This window comes from Geotrypetes seraphini, chromosome 8 (assembly GCF_902459505.1).
Source record: "Geotrypetes seraphini chromosome 8, aGeoSer1.1, whole genome shotgun sequence".
In the NCBI taxonomy this organism is placed as follows: domain Eukaryota; kingdom Metazoa; phylum Chordata; class Amphibia; order Gymnophiona; family Dermophiidae; genus Geotrypetes; species Geotrypetes seraphini.
The window spans coordinates 17,149,064-17,171,468 of NC_047091.1; the positions used below are offsets into that span (position 1 = coordinate 17,149,064).

At 45.7% G+C, this 22,405-nt stretch overlaps 1 protein-coding gene across 2 annotated transcripts in view; it reads left to right on the plus strand.

Moving 5' to 3' along the window:
- Nucleotides 1-2,857: 2,857 nt before the first annotated feature.
- The window catches only part of NCCRP1 (NCCRP1, F-box associated domain containing), a 36,314-nt gene continuing 16,766 nt past the window's right edge, over nt 2,858-22,405 (plus strand). Inside the window, exons 1-4 of one of the 2 annotated variants that reach the window (XM_033953959.1) lie at nt 2,858-3,065; nt 3,162-3,761; nt 4,069-4,143; nt 14,738-14,834. In XM_033953959.1, the coding sequence (XP_033809850.1) occupies nt 2,903-3,065; nt 3,162-3,761; nt 4,069-4,143; nt 14,738-14,834 (935 nt within the window). In that variant the 5' untranslated portion in view covers nt 2,858-2,902. Of the gene's footprint in view, nt 3,762-4,068; nt 4,144-14,737; nt 14,835-22,405 lie in introns of both variants that reach the window. The other variant, XM_033953958.1, reaches the window with a different exon arrangement.

The following is a 22,405-nucleotide window of genomic DNA, read 5'->3' on the forward strand; positions in this document are numbered from 1 at the left end:
GGTGTAAAGAACCTTAGCCTATAGGAAGAGGAGATGCAAATGTTAAGAGCCTTAGCCAATAGGAAGAAGAGGGGTGACAGGTCAAAAGCGCGCACCGACAACCCAGCGCAGACAACTGAGCACAAGGTGGAAGCGCGCCGAAGAAAAACAGTATTTTAAAGGGCTCCGTCGGGGGGTGCTGGTGGGGAAGCCCCCCCACTTTACTTAATAGAGATCGCGCTGGCGTTGTGGGGGGTTGTAACCCCCACATTATACTGAAAACTTCACTTTTTCCCAAAAAAGAGGGAAAAAGTTAAGTTTCTAATAAATGAGGGGGGTTACAACCCCCCAACCCCCCCCCCCCAGCGCCGGCGCGATCTCTATTAAGTAAAGTGGAGGGGTTCCCCACCAACACCCCCCATCGGAGCCCTTTAAAATACTGTTTTTCTTCGGCGCGCTTCCACCTTGCGCTCAGTTGTCTGTGCTGGGTTGTCGTCACGCGCTTTTGTCTATGAACCAGAAGAGGAGATGGATGCTGTGGATGGGCCATTTGGCCTTTATCTGCCATCATGTTTCTATTTTGTAGGTCCTGTGGAGTCAGAGGAGATCCTTAAGTACCAAGTAAGGCAGTCAGAGAGCAGGAAAATGGAAACAAAAATATTCAGTATCATTTCCAGTGGTGCTTGGCACCACAGGTCTAATTAAAAACTATTTCAAGCACAGCTTGATAAAATGCCCATACATATTACCGTATTTTCACCCATATACCGCGCACCCGTGTAAAACGCGCACACAGGTATAGTGCGCGGGGAACACAAATTCATGTAAAAAAATTTAATATAGCGCACACACGCGTATACCGCGCATGCTAAAACCTCCTCCTGCCTACTCCGAACCGGCATCCTCCCCCTCACTCACGTCACCCCCCCCTCCCCCGCGATCCTACATCCCCCCAGCACCGCAAAACATCTCTTACCCGATTGGGCACCGGCACCAGCACCAATGCACAGGATGTGCCAGTGCCCGAAGATCCTCCCTCGTTGGGTTGGGCTGGGCTGGGCTGGGCGGTGCGGTGCGAGAGAGATCCTCCTTCTTCCTGCGCCGGGCTGGACTAAGCTTTGAGCATTTGCGCATGCTCAAAGCCTTCTGGTCTCGCTAATCTCAGAGAGAGCGAGATCAGCAGGTTTTGAGCATGCGCAAATGCTAAAAGCCTAGTCCAGCCCGGCGCAGGAAGAAGGAGGATCTCTCTCGCACCGCACCGCCCAGCCCAGCCCAGCCCAACCCAACAAGGGAGGATCTTCGGGCACTGGCACATCCTGTGCATTGGCGCTGGTGCCGGTGCCGGTGCCCAATCGGGTAAGAGATGTTTTGCGGTGCTGGGGGGGATGTAGGATCGCAGGGGAGGGGGGGTGACGCGAGCGGGGGGGAGGATGCCGGTTTGAGGGGGGATGCCGGATCAGATTGAAAAAAATAAGTTGTAAAAAGCGCTCACACGTATAATGCGCACGGTTATGCACGGTTTGTAAAAATCGTGTATAACGCGCGCATTATATGCGTGAAAATACGGTACATGAAGGAAGCTCTCTTTGGCACAATGCAAGTAGCAGGGTGAGCTTTACCAGTACATTTCAGAGCTTGAGATCAAACTGCAAGACGGGTGGCTGAGGATTGTGCACAAGTGACATGGAGACGTTGCCTCCTCTCCTAAGAGTTAGGGCCCTTGATTACCTGCCCTGTGCAAGCAAAAGGCTGGTCCTAGTGATTTAGCAAGTACTGTATATGAGGTCAAAGGTGTACATATCGGAGGTCTTCTAGTCTAGTGTTTCCCAAGTCTGTCCTGGAGTTCCCCCTTGCCAGTCAGGTTTTCAGGATATTCACAATGAATAACGCATACGATCTATTTGCATACTTTGCCTCCACTGTATGCAAATCGCTTTCATGCATATAAGAACATAAGAAACGCCCTCACCGGATCAGACCGAGGTCCGTCTAGTCCGGCGATCCGCACACGCGGCGGCCCATTTAGGTACTCCTTTTTGGAGACCCGGATTTACCGTATCCCTCAATATGATATGCAAGAAGGTGTGCATCCAACTTGCGCTTGAATCCCAGTACCGTAGTCTCCGCCACAACCTCCTCCGGGAGCGCGTTCCAAGCACCCACCACTCGCTGTGTGAAACAGAATTTCCTGACATTTGTCCTAAACCTGCTGCCACTCAGTTTCAGTCTATGTCCTCTTGTCCTCGTCACATCAGAATATTTCAGTAATGCTTCTTTTTGGTCTATTTTATCAAATCCTTTTAATATTTTAAAAGTCTCTATCAAATCCCCTCTTAGTCTTCTCTTCTCAAGGGTAAGCAGCCCCAGCTTCCTGAGTCAATCCTTGTAGGTCAAATTTTCCATTCCTTTGATAAGTTTCGTGGCTCGCCTCTGCACTTTTTCCAGCAGAGTTATATCTTTTTTAAGGTATGGAGACCAGTGTTGGACACAGTATTCTAAGTGCAGTCGGACCATTGTTCTATAAAGTGGCATTATGACCTCTTCCGTTCTACTCGTAATCCCCTTCTTAATTATGCCCAACATCCTGTTCGCTTTCTTCGCCGCTGCCGCACATTGTGCCGATGGTTTTAGGGTACTTATTGTGGATATCCGGAAAACCTGAATTTCAAAGGGGTACTTCAGGACCGACTTGGGAAACACTTCCCTAGTCTAGTTGACTTTTTTAAACAGCAGATTCTAGTCATGAAGGAATTCTCTGATCCTCCTTAAGTGAACTCTGAGGCATCGTTCCACCTTTACTGAATCCATCTCTCTTTCTCATAGTGGGCGGGGACAGCAAATAGGAATTAAAAACTCTTTACTGCTCCCTTGATTCTCACAATACGGAAAGAAGAGCGCACAGCATCCTCTCTGAACTAGGAGAATGTCTGGGACGCAGCAAGAAAGCACGGAGCTGGAGAGACAGGCGGTCAAAAAGGGAGTGGTAGAGGAACAGAGAAGTAAAAAGGAAGAGGCATGTAAAAAGGGAGAGGAACAGATCGGTAAAAAGAGAAAGGGAGAGGAACAGAGGAGTAAAAAGGGAGAAGATCAGGTATCTAAGAAAGGAGAGGAACAGAAAAGTAAAAAGGGAGAAGATCAAGTGTCTAAAAGGGGAGAGGAACAGAGGAGTAAAAAGGGAGAAGATCAGGTATCTAAGAAAGGAGAGGAACAGAAAAGTAAAAAGGGAGAAGATCAAGTGTCTAAAAGGGGAGAGGAACAGAGGAGTAAAAAGGGAGAAGATCAGGTATCTAAGAAAGGAGAGGAACAGAAAAGTAAAAAGGGAGAAGATCAAGTGTCTAAAAAGGGAGAGGAACAGAGAAGCAAAAAAGGAGAAGATCAAGTGTCTAAAAAGGGAGAGGAACAGAAAAGTAAAAAGGAAGAAAATCAAGTGTCTAAAAAGGGAGAGGAACAGATCGGTAAAAAGAGAAAGGAAGAGGTATGTAAGAAGGGAGAGGAACAAGTGTCTAAAAAGGGAGAGGAACAAGTGTCTAAAAAGGGAGAGGAACAGAGAAGCAAAAAGGGAGAAAATCAAGTGTCTAAAAAGGGAGAGGAACAGAGGAGTAGAAAGGGAGAAGATCAGGAAGAGCCGAAAGCTGTTTGTTCCATCGACTGGAAAGCGAAGTGTGAGGCGGAGTGGAAACTGACCGACAAAGGCATCAGCACCCCTGACTCTCTGGACTGGCAGTGTGTTTACCGGAAGAAACCTTTCGGCAGAAACCTCCTGAAGTCGCCGAATCCGGAAGGTAAAGTGACTCTCGAGTTTGTTTCTTCCCTCCTCCTGAGCATCCGCAGTTTGCCCACGGGAGCTCTGCGGTTTCCTCCCCAGCACCAGCTGCCTCTCTCCTCCGATCCTACTTAACCCATAGACAGTAGACTGTAGTAGCACAGTGACCCCAAATGGACTGAGGCGGCATGAAAGTAAAGCCCACTCCCCCCGAGTAACAAATTTGTGTCTTGGGTTGGAAGGAGACAGCTTTTGCTTCGGTTGCAATTGTTCATGTTTCTTTTCAGGTCTGCACTGACTGGTGTTTTTGTTTTCTTTCTGTGAAGGGTTGTCTACAAGCCAGCCGGCCCCTCAGCCTCCAGAAGATGTCCCACCTCCGATGCAGCCTCTGGAAGAGATCGGTAAGATACAGCTTTGGGATCGGCTGCCCTGGAGACATTAATCCTTAAGACTATTACCAGCCCTTTTGTGCTAGCCTGTAACAACCAGTCGGCAGCTGCAGGCAGGGTCCCCACCCAACGCTTCTTAGTCAGTGGTTACAGAAATGAATCCTGCCTTGAAATCTGTGTAGGGCTAACCCAAGATTCTCCTAGGACAGGGGTGTCAAAGCCCCTCCTTTAGGGCCGAAATCCAGTCGGGTTTTCAGGATTTCCCCAATGAATATGCATGAGATCTATTTGCATGCACTGCTTTCATTGTATGCTAATAGATCTCATGCATATTCATTGGGGAAATCCTGAAAACCCGACTGGATTGCGTCTCTCGAGAAGAGACTTTGACACCCCTGTCCTAGGACAAGCAGGATGAGTCAGCCACATATGTGGCTGACTATCCTGCTGTCCACGGAGAACCTACATTATAGGTAAGTAACTACACTGTATCTGACTCTGGGCCTAGAGCAGGGGTGTCAAAAAGTCCCTCCTTGAGGGCCGCAATCCAGTCGGGTTTTCAGGATTTCCCCAATGAATATGCACAAGATCTATGTGCATGCTCTGCTTTCAATGCATATTCATTGGGGAAATCCTGAAAACCCGACTGGATTGCGGCCCTCAAGGAGGGACTTTGAGATCCCTGGCCTAGAGTAACCTTCAACCATGTGTCTTCCCCCACTCTCTAGGGTCCAACACTTCTCTCACTATCCCCCTTCCCCACCACCACCACCACGGTGTCCTGCATTTCTCTCTTTCCACCCTCTCCTCTTCCCCGCCCCCTGAAGCATTCAGCCTATCAAATCCTTGTCCCCGTCCTGTCCAGCATCTCTCTCTTTCCTTCTTCTCTTCTTCCTGGTGGTGCTCAGCATCTGTTGCCTCCCCCCCCCCAGATGTTCAACAGCTTCCCCTCCTTACCAGCGCCACAGTAGCTTGGACCTAGCAGAGTCTACAGAAGACTTGTATGGCTGACACATGGACTTGCGTATCTGTACATGTTCAAGGCCCACTGGTTCTTGCCCTTTCCAAAACAGGACATTTGGAGAGGATGGGGACCCCAATAAACCTTGAGCAAAGTAAATGCTGAAGGCCCCATGAGTTATCCATAGACATGGTGAGTGCTGCCCACTCCAAACTGTGCCACTCTAGGCGGACACTTAGTTTACCTAGTGGTTGAGCTGGTTCTGAATTTGTGCACCACTCTCTCATTAGCTAAGAATTGAAATGTCCTGGTTCATAGTAGAGAATGACACGGGGACATAGTTTTCCCCGTACCCGCAAGAACTCAATTTCCCTGTCTCGTCCCCACAAGTTTTGTCGCTGTCCCTATCCCTGCCCCATTCCTGTAAGCTCTGACTTAACCACATAAGCCTTGAGCACTTATGATTTTAAAGTGTTTGAGGCTTGTGCAGATGAGGATGGAGCTTAGGCATTGGTGGAATGAGGCATTATGACATCACAATCTGAGCTCTAGAATGTTGCTGCTTATGATTTTAAAGTGTTAGAGCTTTGTGCAGAGGAGGATGGAGCTTAGGCATTGGTGGAATGAGGATTATGACATCACAATCTGAGCTCTAGAATGTTGCTACTTAGGATTTTAAAGTGTTTGAGGTTTGTGCAGGGCAGAGACAGGAAAAGAACTTCCCAGGATGGGATGGGAAAATGAGTTCCTGCTGGGACGGGGAAAAATTTGTCCCTGTGTCATTCTCTAGTTCAGTGTTTTTCAACCTTTTTACACCTATGGACCGGCAGAAATAAAAGAATTATTCTGTGGACCGGCATCGGTCAGTGGACAGGCGGTTGAAGAACACGGGGCTAAGACGTAGGCCAGACCCCGCCCATCTCTACCCAATCTCCACCCCAGACCCCGCCCCCATAATAGTACTAATTGCACCTTGCCTCATCTGGAAGCCTTCCCTCTGTCGTTGCAACGTCAGAGAGAAGGCTACCGGTTCAGGCGCAGGATGCCCAAAGGAGCCACTGCCCGTAGCTTTGTGCACTGAATCAGTTAGGAAGAGGGAGCAGGCTCGAAGATAACGCTGCGTCAATCGCACCGTGGACCGGCGGTTGAAGAACACTGTTATAGGCCTGATGCACGTGGTGGCCCTGTGGACCGGCACTGGTCCATGGACCGGTGGTTGAAGAACACTGCTCTAGTTCATAGGTCTGATGTACTGTGGTAGATGACCATCTTCCAGGGTCTAATTTCAGAGGGACCAACCTGGAATGCAGCTTACCACTTCTTTTTGGAGCCGATTCCCTCCTCTTGGTTGATTTTTACTTTGGTTTTGGCTTTGATGGAATCCCTTCTGGTCTTTCTGGTTTATGCATTATTTTTGATGCTCCTTAAAATGTCTTTTTATACTTTTGCTGCAAACTGCTCTGTTGCCTTCTGTGTTACAGTATATTAAGTATACTGGATTGTTTTGTTTGGAATGGTGTCAGAATCTCGATTGTCCCGGTTGAGGAATTTGGAGGTCATTCCAGACACTATATTGCCTGTGCAATATCACATCCAACCTTTTATTAGAACGGTATCTGTGAAACTTCTAACTGTATGAAGATTGAAAGGTTTGTTAAGCCCTACGAATTTTTGGACAATAGTGCAGAGTATGGTTTGTCCGCACTTGGACTATTGTAGGGGTCTGTTTTTGGGTGTGTCTAAGAATTGACTGAAAGCGCTACAGGTGGCACGGAATTTGGTGGCTCGGGTTTTATTGGGCTATAGTCAATAGGAGCATATTGCTCCGGCTTTGAAGCATTTGCGTTGGCTACCGGGTTCTTTTATATGCAGTTTAAGGTCCTGTATCTTGTCTTCAAGGCTATGAAGGGGTGAAGGGGTCTCTGTCTGTCGTTTTGGCTTCTACTGTGAATGCTTATCAGCCACCGAAGTCTTTGCGTTCTGGTGATCAAAGGCTGTTGATGGTCCCTTCTAAATTGTCAGCGAGTTTGGAGCAGTATTGTAAGTCTATTTTTTCTGCAATGGGTCTGCAAGTATGGAATGTGTTGCCACAGAAGTTGAGAGATATTCAGAATGGGAGTTTGTTTAGGAAAGAACTAAGACTGCTTTTTTTTCGTCAGGCCTTTGCCGAATGTTGAGTACTTATGTGCCATTGGGGCCTAGTGGGTATTGTTGCTGTTTTTTGTTAATAGATTTGTGATGTTTGTTTGAATTTTGTCTATAGAAATCTCACAAAACCCGAAAATAACTGGGAGGTAAAGAAATCACAAGAAAAGCAAAAACCTCCCAGACCCCAAGGAATAAAACCAGATAAGGGGGAGAGACAAGATCAGGAATGGTCAAACTACACAACACAATCTGTAAGTAATTTTTATATATATACACGGGAGAGCCCTCAGTCACACAGCCACCCACTGGAAACTCCCAGCGGTACAGGCTGTCACTTGGCTTACACCCAGAAGAGTGTTAACTGTGAAACATCCCCGGGCTCTACTCCGTGTTTTTGGTGATAAAGTGCACCCAACAGTGCTAAGTGTGAAAAAAGATATAAATAAATCAAAAAAACACACTCTACCATTCACTGCAATTGTCTCTACCCCTTATCCAGGGGGCCAAAATATCAAACGTCCATATCCAGCAAAGCAAAAAATACCAACAGGAAGTTCTTAGCTTCTCCGTGGAAACAAACAGCCAGCAGATGTCTGAATTAGTCCGACGGGACTCCGTTTCGGGGGTGCATACCCCCTTCTTTAGGAACAGCTGAACTACGCTGTGACCCTCCAAATCATCCGGCACAGCTTGGATTGACAAAGCGGGAAATGGCCAAGTGTAAGCCAAGTGACAGCCTGTACCGCTGGGAGTTTCCAGTGGGTGGCTGTGTGACTGAGGGCTCTCCCGTGTATATATAAAAATTACTTACAGATTGTGTTGTGTAGTTTGACCATTCCTGATCTTGTCTCTCCCCCTTATCTGGTTTTATTCCTTGGGGTCTGGGAGGTTTTTGCTTTTCTTGTTTGAATTTTGTAACATCTTTCTTCTCTCATATATTCATGCTTCTCCAATTTACTATGTAACATCCTTCATCCTTCTTCTTGCATTTTGTAATTCGCTGATTGTCCAGCCTTCTTTCTATGTGAACCGCCTAGAAGTCAGTTTGACTATGGCGGTATAGAAAAATAAAGTTATTATTATTATTTTAATTGTGAATGTTTGATATGTGAACCGTGTAGACCAGGGGTAGGCAATTCCGATCCTCGAGAGCCACAGGACGGTCAGGTTTTCAGGATATCCACAATTAATATGCATGAGATGCCTACTTGATATGTAAATCTATCTCATGCATATTTATTGCAAATTTCCTGAAAACCTGACCTGCCTGTGGCTCTCGAGGACCAGAATTGCTGACCCCTGGTCTGGACCTTTATGATAATGCAGTATATACGTTTTCCTTAAATATATAAATAAATTGAGTAAAGGTAAACAGGCTTGTCTTGTTTCAGCTCCCTTCGAGGCAAGGAAGACAAGGAAGGGAGGGGGGTGAACCTGAACAGAGCAGAGAATAATCATTCTACCTCCTAATCCAGCTCCTGCCCAACTGCCCCCTCCCTGGGTTCCACAGTTCCATTTCTTTTTAGTCGACAAATTGATTCTCCCTGATCCTCCCATGAAGATTATATAGGGAGTAGAGAATGACACGGGGACATATTTTTCCCCGTCCCCGAAGAACTCATTTTCCCGTCCTATCCCTACAAGTTCTTTTCCTGTCCCCACCCCATTCCTGCATGCTCCGTCCTCCTCTGCACAAACCTCAAACACTTTAAAATCCTAAGTAGCAACATTCTAGAGCTCAGACTGTGATGTCATAATGCCTCATTCCACCAATGCCTAAGCTCCGTCCTCATCTGCACAAGCCTCAAACACTTTCAAATCATAAGTAGCAACATTCTAGAGCTCAGATTGTAAGAACATAAGAATTGCTGCTGCTAGGTCAGACCAGTGGTCCATCATGCCCAGCAGTCCGCTCATGCGGCGCCCCTAAGAAACTAGCCTTACCTGCGTACGTTCTGGTTCAGCAGGAACTAGTCTAACTTTGTCTTGAATCCCTGGAGGGTGTTTTCCCCTATAACAGCCTCCGGAAGAGCGTTCCAGAAGAACTTCCTTACGTTTGTACGGAATCTATCCCTTTTTAACTTTAGAGAGTGCCCTCTCGTTCTCCCTACCTTGGAGAGGGTGAACAACCTGTCTTTATCTACTAAATCTATTCCCTTCATTATCTTGAATGTTTCGATCATGTCCCCTCTCAGTCTCCTCTTTTCAAGGGAGAAGAGGCCCAGTTTCTCTAATCTCTCACTGTACGGTTACTCCTCCAGCCCCTTAACCATTTTAGTCACTCTTCTCTGAACCCTTTCGAGTAGTACCGTATCCTTCTTCATGTACGGCGACTCATGTTGGACACAGTATTCCAGGTGAGGGCGTACCATGGCCTCTTTCCACCAGTGCCTAAGCTCCGTCCGCATCTGCACAAGCCTCAAACACTTTAAACTCATAAGTGTTCGAGGCTTGTGCGGTTAAGGCAGAGCTTACAGTAACGGGGCAGGGACAGGTACAGCGACAAAACTCACAGGGACAGGATGGGGAAATTGAGTTCCTGTGTGGACGGTGACAAAGTTGTCTTCATATCATTCTCTAATAGGAAGTGCATTCCTGGGTTCCTCAGGGGAAGGTACTAGCAGTTCTGGACAGCTTCTGGTGCTGAAGACACAGGGCAAGTTAAAGATCCAAATCCTGCAGGGTCTCTGTGCCTAGTCCCATTGTAATATAGTAAAAGGTGCCAGTTAAAGATCAAAACAGTCCACCCAATCTGCCCATTTCAGACTTATTCTGTTTGAGTAGATCCCCTATAAGAGGGGACAGATTCAGCACCAATGCTAGGAAGTTCTTCTTCACCCAAAGAGTGGTGGACACCTGGAATGCGCTTCCAGAGGGCGTGATAGGACAGAGTACGATGTTGGGGTTCAAGAAGAGATTGGATGATTTCCTGAAGGAAAAGGCGATAGAAGGGTATAGATAGAGCAGTGTTCTTCAACCACCGGTCCATGGACCAGTGCCGATCCACAGAAATTTCCTGCCGGTCCATAGGGCCAGCACGTGCATCAGGCCCAAAACAGTGTTCTTCAACCGCCGGTCCACGGTGCGATCGATGTGGCGTTATCTTCAAGCCAGCTCCCTCTTCCTAACTGATTCAGTGCACAAAGCCACGGGCAGTGGCTCCTACAGGCATCCTGCGCCTGAACCGGAAGCCTTCTCTCTGACGTTGCAACGTCAAAGGGAAGGCTTCCAGATGAAGCACGGGACGTGCAAGGTGCAATTAGTACTATTATGGGGGCGGGGTCTAGGGTGGAGATTGGGTAGAGATGGGCGGAGTCTGGCCCACGACTTAGCCCCGTGTTCTTCAACCGCCGGTCCACGGACCGATGCCGGTCCACAGAATAATTCTTTTATTTCTACCGGTCCATAGGTGTAAAAAGGTTGAAAAACACTGAGATAGAGGACTACTATACAGGTCCTGGACCTGATGGGCCGCCGCGTGAGCGGACTGCTGGGCACGATGGACCTCTGGTCTGACCCAGCAGAGGCACTGCTTATGTTCTTATAAATTGTATGACATCGCAGTCCATATCCCTCGTTCTTTTAGTTCTGCTACAGCCATGTTGTGCCCTGATCTAATCTAATCTTCTATTTGTGCGTCGCTCATACTTATACAGGCTCAAGGTGACTGTAAAGAGAGGTACGAGGGGAGAGAAAGAGGAGGGAGAGAGGGGAGGTGGATAGGTAAGAGGGAGAGGAAGGGGAGAGAAAAAGAGGGGAGAGAGGAGGAAGGGAAAGGGAGAGAAGAGAGGGATCTGACACCCTGCTTTAAGTTTGAGATTGCTTAAAAGTGACTGTAAATTTGCTATGTAGTCAGTGTGGCTAGCAGTCATTGCTTTCTGCCATCTGCACGGGCCTAATCACTGCCTACTCCTCTTGCATGAGCTGTCGTTGAAAAGCGCTGTAGGGTAGCAGGAACAGTCTAGGCATGTCTAAGTGATACAGCAGGCGGTACATTGGTCTTCAAATTTCAGACAGCAGATAAAGGATTGGAAAGGGAAAATTTATACACTATTTTAATGGCGGTAGAACTGTCATGGCAAAGTAGGCTAAGGTTGTCATTTGTGACGACATGGGAATGACAATGACCTGTGCCATGTCGTCGCATATCATTAATAAATGAAAATGAGCGGAGGAAGACGCCACAATTTGAAAGAGAGTGCACTCTTTTCCTGATAGCGAGCTCGATCGAACCTTAGCGCGGGGGTGAATCACTGCGCGTGCCTGCATAGTGCGTGCTTGGGCATACTGTCGGAAAAAAGATGCGTCTTCTTTGCAACTAGTGCACGCTGCGTCGAAAGAGTGCACGCAACCATTTCTCTCCTGTGGTGACAGAGCGCCATATTTTATATATGACACCCCCGAAAAATTGGCAGCAACTAGAATGGCGCTTAGCATGATTCTATAAAAGATACGCGCACTTTATAGAATCGCACTAAGCGCCAGTGCGTGCCATATCTTTTAGGCGAACCCATTTAGGCCAAGGAAAACCAGGCCTATATACCTGCGCCTAACTTGTATGTGCAACGGGTGCATTCCATAACAGCGCACATAAATTTTAGGTACGCCCACGATCCACCCATGCTCTACCCCAGGCCACGCTCCCTTTTCAGATTTTCACACTAGAACCGATGCACAACCCTTTACAGAATGCGCCTACCAAGTTGTGCGTGTAACTTCATAATTGATGCTAATTGGCACTGATTAGGGGTGTTAATTGCCAATTATTGATGCCAATTAGGCTTCAATTAATTGTACGTGCACAACTTAAGGCGCCTTACAGAATTTGGGGGAGAAAGGCTAAATGAAAATGAATAATACTATGGGTTAGATTCACTAACCTTCCGATTCGTGGGCGTTTGGACGCAGGCCAACCGATTCACCAACCATCTTCATGCAAATGGGGGCAATCGGAGGCACGCCCCCATCCGACAACACGGATCGCTGGGTAGCGATCCCGACGTATGCGCGGACCATCTACTTTGCCTGTAGATGGTCTGCGCATGTGTTTGCTGTCCGTTTTTTCTTTTTGTTTTCCTTTTTTTTACTCGCCCCGACGTGTCCCTTTCTGCCTTCCTTCCCGCCTCCAGTGCTGTTACTATTTTACTTTTTTTTTCTACGCAAGCCCAAGGTTTTAACCCGCTTTAAACCCACGGGTTAAAACCACGGGCTTGCACTGTGGGGAAGGGCAGGAGAGTTGGGGCAGAGAACAGGGCGGCAGAAAGCAGGGCAGTCGGAAAGGACCTGAGCGACTGGTCCTCAGCAGTCGCTTATATTTGATCGGTCAGCCCAGTCGGTGTCCCTCATTTGCATGCACGGATCGGAAACGGATCGGCACAGAGGTTAGTGAATCGGGTCAGAGGAAAATCATGTCGCAAAGGGGGCGCAAACCGATCGATCGGTACACGATTGGTTTGCTTAGTGAATCTAGTCCAATGGTTCCCAAACCTGCCTGGGGGACCCCCAGCCAGTCAGGTTTTCAAGATATCCCTAATGAATATGCATGAGAGAGATTTGCATATAATGGAAGTGACAGGTATGCAAATCTCTCTCATGCATATTCATTAGGGATATCTTGAAAACCTGACTGGCTGGGGGTCACCCCAGGACAGGTTTGGGAACCACTGATCTAGCCCTATATTCCTGGAAATGATATAAAAAAACGATTTCTGGCTTTTCAACAGGGTGGGATGTTTACATCAACTGGCATAATAAGGGGGGAGGGGTGCGGCTGTCTGCCCAGGGCCCAGTCTTTCCAACCCCCCAACCCCCGCAATGCGCATGCGCCCCTTCCCTTCTCTCCCCTCATACCTCTTTAATTTTTCCTATGTGAGCAGCGTTATGAACTTGCTGCCCCGCATTGGTGTTGCCTCTCTCTGACATCACTTCCGGGCCCTGCGCCTAGAAAGTGACATCAGAGGGATAGCTGACACGACGCGGGCAGCAAGTTCATGATGTTTCTCTCACCTGAAAAATTAAAAAGGTGCGGGAGAAGGGAAGGCACGGGGGGTTGGAAAGGAGCGGGGGCGGAGAAGAAGGCAGGGGTGTCACCGCCCCGGGCTCCACTTACCCTCGCTACGCCACTATTTACATCATTTCTGAAACTCCATATAGCTTAAGAATAGCCTTATTGGTTAGACCAATGGTCCATCAAGCCCAGTAGCCTGTTCTCATTGTGGCTAATCCAGGTCCCTAGTACCTGGGCAAAACCCAAGGAGTAGCAACATTCCATTCAGAATCCTAAAGAATAGCAAAATTCCGGAATCTGAAGTAGTAACAACATTCCATGCTACCGATCCAGAGCAAGCAGTGAATTCTCCCATGTCTGTCTCAAAAACAGACTATGGACTTTTCCTCCAGCTTGTGGCCTTTCTGAGGAAATGATTGGTCCGATTTCCATTCAGCCTTCATAAAATGCCACCCACCTCTCTAAGAAAACCAAACAAGTAATGGGGGCAACCAAACCAACAAAGCAGGAAACAAGGAAACAATAAGCGGGGATTTTGTTAGGTTCAGCTCAGGTCCAAACAGTGTGATACCAAAATTCGTAAGCGGACCCAACGTGGTCCATGTTTCATCACAACTGCCTTCCTCACGGGTCCTCATGGAAATTAAAACCAAAGATAAAATACAATCAGAATACATAAAATATAATAATTAAAATTAAAATAATAAAATAAAATAACACATTGTGATATAAATATCACAATGTGTTATTTTATTTTATTATTTTAATTGAACACTGAAGAGCTCACAAACCCTAGTTCTCAGCTCAACAAGAAGAGAATGACGTGGATATGGTTCAATCCATGATCTGAAACAATGTGAAAACATAGATTTCCGTTTCTGGCAAATTGGCACTTAATGAAATAAGATAACACTCTTAGCTACGGGGGCAAAAGAACGCTCAGAATTTAGGAAGTTGGTTGGGTGGGCTGAGAACTTTTCAGCACCCCCTCGTATGTACTAAAAGTGAGCCAAGTATAGGGCAATCAATTCATTGTGACATCACTGATGAGGCTGGCTCTTATTGGTGGAATGAGGCACTATGACATCACAATCTCAGCTCTGTTTACCAGAGACTGAAAGTCTTCACACTACGAGGGGGTGCTGAAAAGTTCTCAGCTCAACCAAGAAGAGAATGACGTGGATATGGTTCAATCCATGATCTGAACCAATGTCAAAAACCAGAGAATTTTGTTTTTGCAAATTTGCATTTAACGAAATAAGATAACCCTCTTTTCAGCTATAGTAGCAAAATAACACTCAGAATTTAGGTTGGGCTGATAATTTTTTCAGCACCCCCTTGTGAAATAAGATCCGGGAACCTGCCACACTGAACATGTATGGACCGCTATTCTGGATTAATACATTTTCATTAACTTTGTCAGAGAAAATTATAGACTCACAGATGTAATGATTTTTTTTTTTTTTAACCACTTTCCTTTTTGACTACAGGGGATTTTAGTGGCTGGCAAATGACCACGGAACATATCCCTGTGGACACTAGTGGGATCCCTCCCGGAGTGGTTGTGTGCTATCTTCCAAATTACAGGTAATTCATTTCATTAAATGACAGATATGGTTGTGTTAAACCTACGGAAATAAATTACATTGACATAGTAACATATACCATAGTAAATGACAGCAGATAAAGACCTGAATGGTTCATCCAGTCTACCTAGTAGTTACACGTATTATAAATTCATGATTAAATTAAATTGTCTTTTTTTTTGTTTAATATTTCTGGGCCATAGACCTTAGACCAGTGTTCTTCAACCACCGGTCCATGGACCAGTGCCGGTCCACAGAAATTTCCTGCCGGTCCACAGGGCCAGCACGTGCATCAGGCCCAACACAGTGTTCTTCAACCGCCGGTCCACGGTGCGATCCATGCGGCGCTATCTTTGAGCCAACTCCCTCTTCCTCGCTGATTCAGTGCACAAAGCCACGGGCAGCGGCTCCCACGGGCATCCTGCGCCTGATCCGGAAGCCTTCTCTCTGACGTTGAGGAGTGTGTGGCGCAGTGGTTGGATCTACAGCCTCAGCACCCTGGGGTTGTGGGTTCAAACCCCGCACTGCTCCTTGTGACCCTGGGCAAGTCACTCGGTCCTCCATAGCCCCAGGTACGTTAGATAGATTGTGAGCCCACCGGGACAGATAGGGAAAATGCTTGAGTACCTGATTGTAAAAACCGCTTAGATAACCTCGATAGGTGGTATATAAAATCCTAATAAACTTGAAACTTGAGGCATGGGATATGCAAGGTGCAATTAGTACTATTCTGAGGGCGGGGTCTGGGGTGGCGATTGGGTAGAGATGGGCGGAGTCTTGGCCCAGTGTTCTTCAACTGCCGGTCCTTGGACTGATGCCGGTCCACACAATAATTATTTTATTTCTGCCGGTCCATAGGTGTAAAAAGGTTGAAAAACACTGCCTTAGACGTCCATCCGGTACTGTCCTTAGAGTTCCAATTACTGGAGTTCCCGTCGAAGCTCACTCCAGCCTATCGAAAACATCTTGTCGTTTGTGGGATACAGACAGTAAAGTCTGCCCAGCGCCATTCTCATGACTGGAGTTCCCGTCGATGCCTTCCCCAGCCCATTCTAAACTAAATTGCTTATACGGGGCAGAGACCTTGCATGTATGTCCAGTACCGGCCTTAGTTCTTCAATTTATACCATTCGTTTTCGAAATGAGAGATCCTCTGTGTTCATCCCACGCTTTTTTTGAAATCCGTCCCTGTTTTCTTTTCCACCACCTCCCTCGGGAAGGTATTCCAGACATCAACCACCCTCTCCGTGAAAAATAATTTCCTAACATTACTCCTAAGTCTGCCACCCCAGTGACATAATAAGGGGAGCAGGGGGGTGGACAGCCTTGGGCACCATCTCGGTGGGGGCACTGGCGCCTCTCCTCCTCTCTGCCCCCTGCTGCTTCACCTCACCCCCGTTTTCATCGGCACGAGCAGCAGCTCCAACCTGATGTTATTTCTGGGTCAGGCGACAAGGAAGTGACATCAGAGGGAGAGCTGACCCCAGTGTGGGCAGCAAGTTAGAGATGCTACTCACGACGGGGAAGCTAGACAGTTACGGGGAGAAGGGAAGGGATGTGCGTGTGGCAGGAGGGGTGGAGACAGGGGTGAGGGGGGCACCATAGCCCCATGTGCCTCCCACTCTTGCTACGCCAATGCTGCCACCCTACAATCTCAATTTATGCCCTCTAGTTTTGACTGACTAGCAGAGAACTTACATAGTGGGTAGGATAATTTATGTCACTGTAACTTTAGGGGACGAAGAGCTTTTGCTAAAAATGTTACGAAAGTCATGTTGTGGTTTTTAACAGCTGTTGCCTTTAGCAATCTAGCTCAGCTATGTGCAGCCAGAATCTTTGAGGGCCACAAGCCAGTTAGGTTTTCAACATTTCCACAATGAGCATGCATGGGATCGATCTGTGTGTACTGCCTCCATTGTATGCAAATGGATCTCCTATATATTGATTGTGGAAATCTTGAAAACCTGACTGGATTGTGGCCCTTGAGTAGGGTTATCAGATGGAATCCAATTAAAACAAAACTTAAATGACCCCATAGCTGGAGCAAGCTTTGAAGGTATCTCCAGAGGTTGCAAGTTGGATCAATGCCGGGCAGACTTCTACAGTCTGGGTCCTAGGAAGATCCTAGGGACGTTAAGGTTACCATAGGGCTCCAGAAAACGGAGGACAGATTGAGACATCCGGGTTTTACTTCCACTGAAAGCAATAGAAGTAAAACTCGGATGTCTCAATCCGTCCTCCTTTTTCTGGAGCCATAGGGTACCCCTAACTTTGACAACAACTCTAGCAATTAGGAAGTATAACTGGCGCAGGGTAAACATCTATATTCTGTGCTCCAAAACTGGCAGGAAGAGACAAAGATGAATGAAGTGACGGGACCTATACAGAGCACCAGATTGAACTCTGGCTGCCTTGCTGGGCAGCCTGGATGGACCGTGCGGGTCTTTATTTGCCGACATCTGCTATGTTCTTATGTTGTTTCCAAATGAAAAATGAGAGGGAAAACATGAAATTTCATGTTTTATTTTATGTCTTTAATAGCTGCACATGCTTCTTTGCAAGAAAGAGAGCACGCTATCCCCATAAATAACACGGGATGGAAGGGGAGGGGGAGGGAGGAAGGGAGGGGGAAAGGGGAGGGAGGGGGAAGGGAAGGGGAGAGAGGGGGTGATAATGAGGGATTATGGTTTATAATATAAAATGTTTGAAGGAATGATATTATTTGATAATATGTATTCTATTGAATGGAATTTTTTCTTTTTTTTTTAAATATGTGATTTCATTTGTAAGGAATATCTTTATATATTTGAATGTATTTTCTTTTGTTCCTTCAATAAAATGTTTAAACTATAACACGGGAAACAACACAATGCGACAATTTGCGAGCTGCGCACTGTTACGTGTTCAACGTAATCCTGGTGCCGCCAGCTCTGTCAATACAGAACAAAACTGAAGGCATGAAAATGTTATCAGATTTTTGTAGATCACGGCGCGGAAGGGTAAGAACATAGACGCCGATTAAAAAAAAGAAAAACGTACGCAGAGGATGAGCCTAATGGTTAGAGCAGCCAGCCGAGAACCAGAGCAATAAAAGAAAAAAAAAAAATAATAATAATGATAAAAAGAAAGAGAACAAGCATGCTTGTTTTAAAAACTCATAAAAATACGTGGATCAGTATTTAAACCCTATGGTGAACATTTATTTTTTTTCTATTTTTATTGCATGATTTTATTTCTTATATTTCTTTACAGTCATTTGTTCCAAACGGTTCATTCTTTTTATCTCTTCCATTATGAATGGGACTATGAGCGTGCTCCGTGCGTAATGGAAAAGTAACAGTATAGGGAAGATGTGTTCCCCCAGAGAATTTGGTTCAAGGTTCTATAGTCGCACATTTGCTCAGAAGGTTTAGAAAGTTGTTGGCGGTGTTTTTAATGCCTGTTGCGGCTTAATTGAGAAAAAAAATCAAATTTTTTGTAGCTTCGTCACACCCGCTTGATACTAAAACATCACTGTGCATCAATAAACTTAGTTATCCTATTCAATCTACTATGAAGGTTTTGGGTGTAATACTGGACCAGGGCCTAACCATGAAGGACCAGGACTCTCTGGAAGCTTCGGTCCATTAGAGCATACTTTGATGTTTCATCATTTAGAATTTTGGTACAGTCCCTTATACTAAGTCAACTTGATTACTGTAATATTGCCTATTTAGCAATTTCCCAGAAGAATATGCAGCGATTACAACTTGGGCAAAATGCGGCAGTCAGGCTAATTTTGGGGTTGAAGAAATTTGATCATGTAACACCTTCCTCCCGACTTCTGCTCTGGTTGCCAACGGAGGCGCGCGTGAAGTTTAAGTTTGGATGTTTTTGCTTTAAGTTACTATTCGGTTTGGCCCCTAAATATATAACTGACCTTTTCTCTATCTCAACCAATAGACATAAGAGAAGCTCACACTTGAAGTTTGTTTCTCCACCGGTTAGAGGATGTAAATTTAAAAGTCATCATCAACATCTTTTCTCATATCAAGCAGCATTAAGGGGTAAAGATCTAGATCAATTACTTATGCTCACTAATACTTATGGGGAATTTAGGAGACACCTAAAAACATATCTGTTCCTGAAGTACTTAGGCAGCTGATTTGTACAATCTTTCCCACAATAACTGATATCTAGAGCTGTTAGTCACTAGTTTTTATCTTGTTAGTTCTACTCAATTTAAAGCATTATTAATCATTGTAAACCGCATAGAACTTCGCGGTCCTGCGGTATATAAACTATTATTATTATAATACTAGTCTTTAAGCCCGTTACATTAACGGGTGCTAGAGTAGATGTCTGTCTGTTTTTTTTTCTTTGTCTCTCTCTCTCTCCTTGGACTCTGCCTGTCTGTCTGTCATTTTTTCTGTCTGTGTCTCTCCCTATGTCTTTAGTGCCCTCAGTGCCTCCTTCCTATGTCCTTAGTGCCCCTAGTGCCTCCTTCCCATGTCCTTAGTATCCCTTCGTACGTCCTTAGTGCCCCCAGTACCTGTGTCATACAGCAGTGACATTCAGCTGCTATCCATGTATGTAGCCAGTGATGTAAGGGGGGAGGGGACATGTATACTATGTTTTCTGTGTAGTTTACACAGTTAAAGCAGTTTACATGTTTTAAGACAGGTACTTATGAATATTTTGTACCTGGGGCGTCTGAATTTTCCGAGACATGTCCTCCTTTTGAGGACATGTCCGGGGGGTCCGGACGGCTTTTCAAAACCCGGCACTTTGTCTGGGTTTTGAAAAGCTTGGAACAAACCGCTGTCGGGCAGGAGCGCATCTGCGAATGCCACGCGATGATGTCACACACACACGCTCGTGCATGTGATGTCATTGTGTGGCATCCGCGCAGGCGCTCCTGCCCGACAAGAGCAGGCAGCAGGGGGCAGGGCTGGGGCGAGACTGGGGCGTAACAGGGCGTGGATGGGTGGAACTGGGGCAGGCCTGGGGGGCGGGAAGTTATAAGTCTAGGGGTCCGGATTTTCCAAACTGGAAATCTGGTAGCCTTACCATGAAGCGTTAAGTGACTCGCCCAGTGTCACAAAGAGCTGCAGTGAAAATTGAACACTCAACCTCAGGGTGCTGAGACAGCTGCTCTAGCCACGTCTACAGATAATACAAAACACTGCTATTAAAATTAATAATGAAAGCTTATTTTCAGAATAAACAAACAAAATTTTGTGGAGACAATGTATTAATATTTCCAGATGTGGCCCAAGCAACACAATTAAGAAGAAAATCTTTTTTGGTTTTGAAATCTAGGGTATTAGCTTTGGGAGCCACATTCTATTTAAAGTTTCCCTGTAAATGTTTGATTAAATTTCAGGAAAATGATTATGTTTATTGGGACTCAATGCAGTTAGAACAATTTTTACAACGTCATGAAACAAGTTTACCTTCTTCTCTCACCACATAATTAATAATTTGGAGTTTTGATTTGTATTTATACACCAGAATGTTTGATCTTTATTGATCAGGATTATATTTAAATATGTCTGTTTCATTTGCCTGTTTTTTTCTCTCTCAATTATGTGGACTAGAGGAAATTATATAGAAGAACCCTTAGGAGGTTATATCACTTGTCTTTATGTTTCTGTAAAATTCCTTTTCTTTCTTATTATTTGTATAAATGATAATGTAAAATTTTGAAATAAAAAAAAAAAAAAAAATTATATATGGTGCTAGAAAATATGATCATGTTTCACCTCTTCTAATTGATGCTCACTGGTTACCGGTCGAACATCGAATTAAGTATAAAATTTTGCTATTAACTTTTACTACTAAATCACTCGATCAACCAGCATTTATTGACCAACTTCTTACTCCTTATCACCCAGCTAGGTCTCTTCGTTCCACATCGCAGACTCTTTTAATTGTCCCATCTCTCAAATCGATCAACACTTTGAGATCCAATAAATTTGCAGTTACTGCTCCTACCCTTTGGAACTCATTGCCTCCCCATTTGCGGATGGAACCCTCTCTTAAACAATTTAAAGCTAAACTCAAAACTTTTTTATTTGAGGATGCTTTCGGATAAAACTGTCCTTTTTAGGACTAAACCAATTGTTAGTCTTTCCCTTCCTACTGTTTTTCCCTTTTAAATGTACTTTATCTTAAATATTGTAGTTCTACCCTTTTCCCTATTTGTGTGGAGTTTACTTTTCTGTCTCCAGTGGTTTATTGTTTGTGTAATTTTTAATGATTTCCCCATTTTATTATTGCTGTACACCGCCTAGAAATTTGTATAAGCAGTATAACAAACTTTTTAATAAACTTGGAAACTTGGAAACTAGGCCAACTCTTCCGCTCCATTGGAGAGGGGCTTGAGGGGCTTCTGGCTAAGCCCCTGGATGTAGCTAAGCAATTTAATTTGATAGCCTTTACTGCAAGGTAAAGAGGGGCTAAAAGTAAGTGCCTAGAGGGCATCTGGTAGGGAATCTCAGCCAGTCAGGTTTTCAGGATATCCACAATGAATATGCTTGGGATCAATTTGCATATACTACCTCCTTGCATATGTATTGTGCATATCCTAAAAACCTAACTGGCTGAGGTTCCCCCAAGGACAGGTCCGAGAACCAATGCTATAAAGGAACAAATGCACCTGGAGGGGCATTTTTGGAAAAAAAACAAACGTCTACGTCCAACTTGGATGTTTCCAGCTGAACGTCCAAAAAGTTGACGGTACAAAAATGTCCATTTTCAAATGGAAAACTAAATTCCCGTGAGCGTCGGAGTTAATACCGGTGATAAAAATAAATCCTAATGTAGATTCGTAAAAGAGGGGTAAGTTGGGTGCCTAGATTGGCGTAGAAACATAGAAAGATGACGGCAGAAAAGGGCCACAGCCCACCAAGTCTGCCCACTCTATTGACCCACCCCATTAAGTCTGAGTGCTAGTGACCTGGTTTCTTAACTCGACCCTCGAAGGGATCCCACGTGGGTGTCCCATTTTTTCTTAAAGTCAAGCACGCTGGTGGCCTTGATCACCTGCACTGGTAGTTTGTTCCAGTGATCCACCACCCTTTCTGTGAAGAAATACTTCCTGGAGTCACCACTAAATTTCCCTCCTCTGAGTTTGAGCGGGTGCCCCCTTGTGATCGAGGGTCCCTTGGGAAAGAATATATCGTTTTCCACCTCGACACGACCTGTGACGTACTTAAACGTCTCAATCATGTCACCCCTTTCCCTGCGCTCCTCTAGAGTATAGAGCTGCAGTTTGCCCAGGCTTTCTTCGTATGAGAGACCCTTGAGTCCGGCGACCATCCTAGTGGCCATCCGCTGGACCGACTCAGCTCGAAGCACATCTTTCCGGTAATGTGGCCTCCAGAATTGCACACAGTATTCCAGATGAGGTCTCACCATGGTTCTGTAGAGTGGCATTATGACTTCAGGTTTGCGGCTGACGAAGCGTATTTTATAGAATCGGATCTTATGTGTGTAAATATGAGCTCTGCCCATCTGCCATTACCCCAGATGCCCACTTAAGTTGTAAGCTCCCTGAGGAAGGGACTCGCTGCATCTGTATGAAATGTG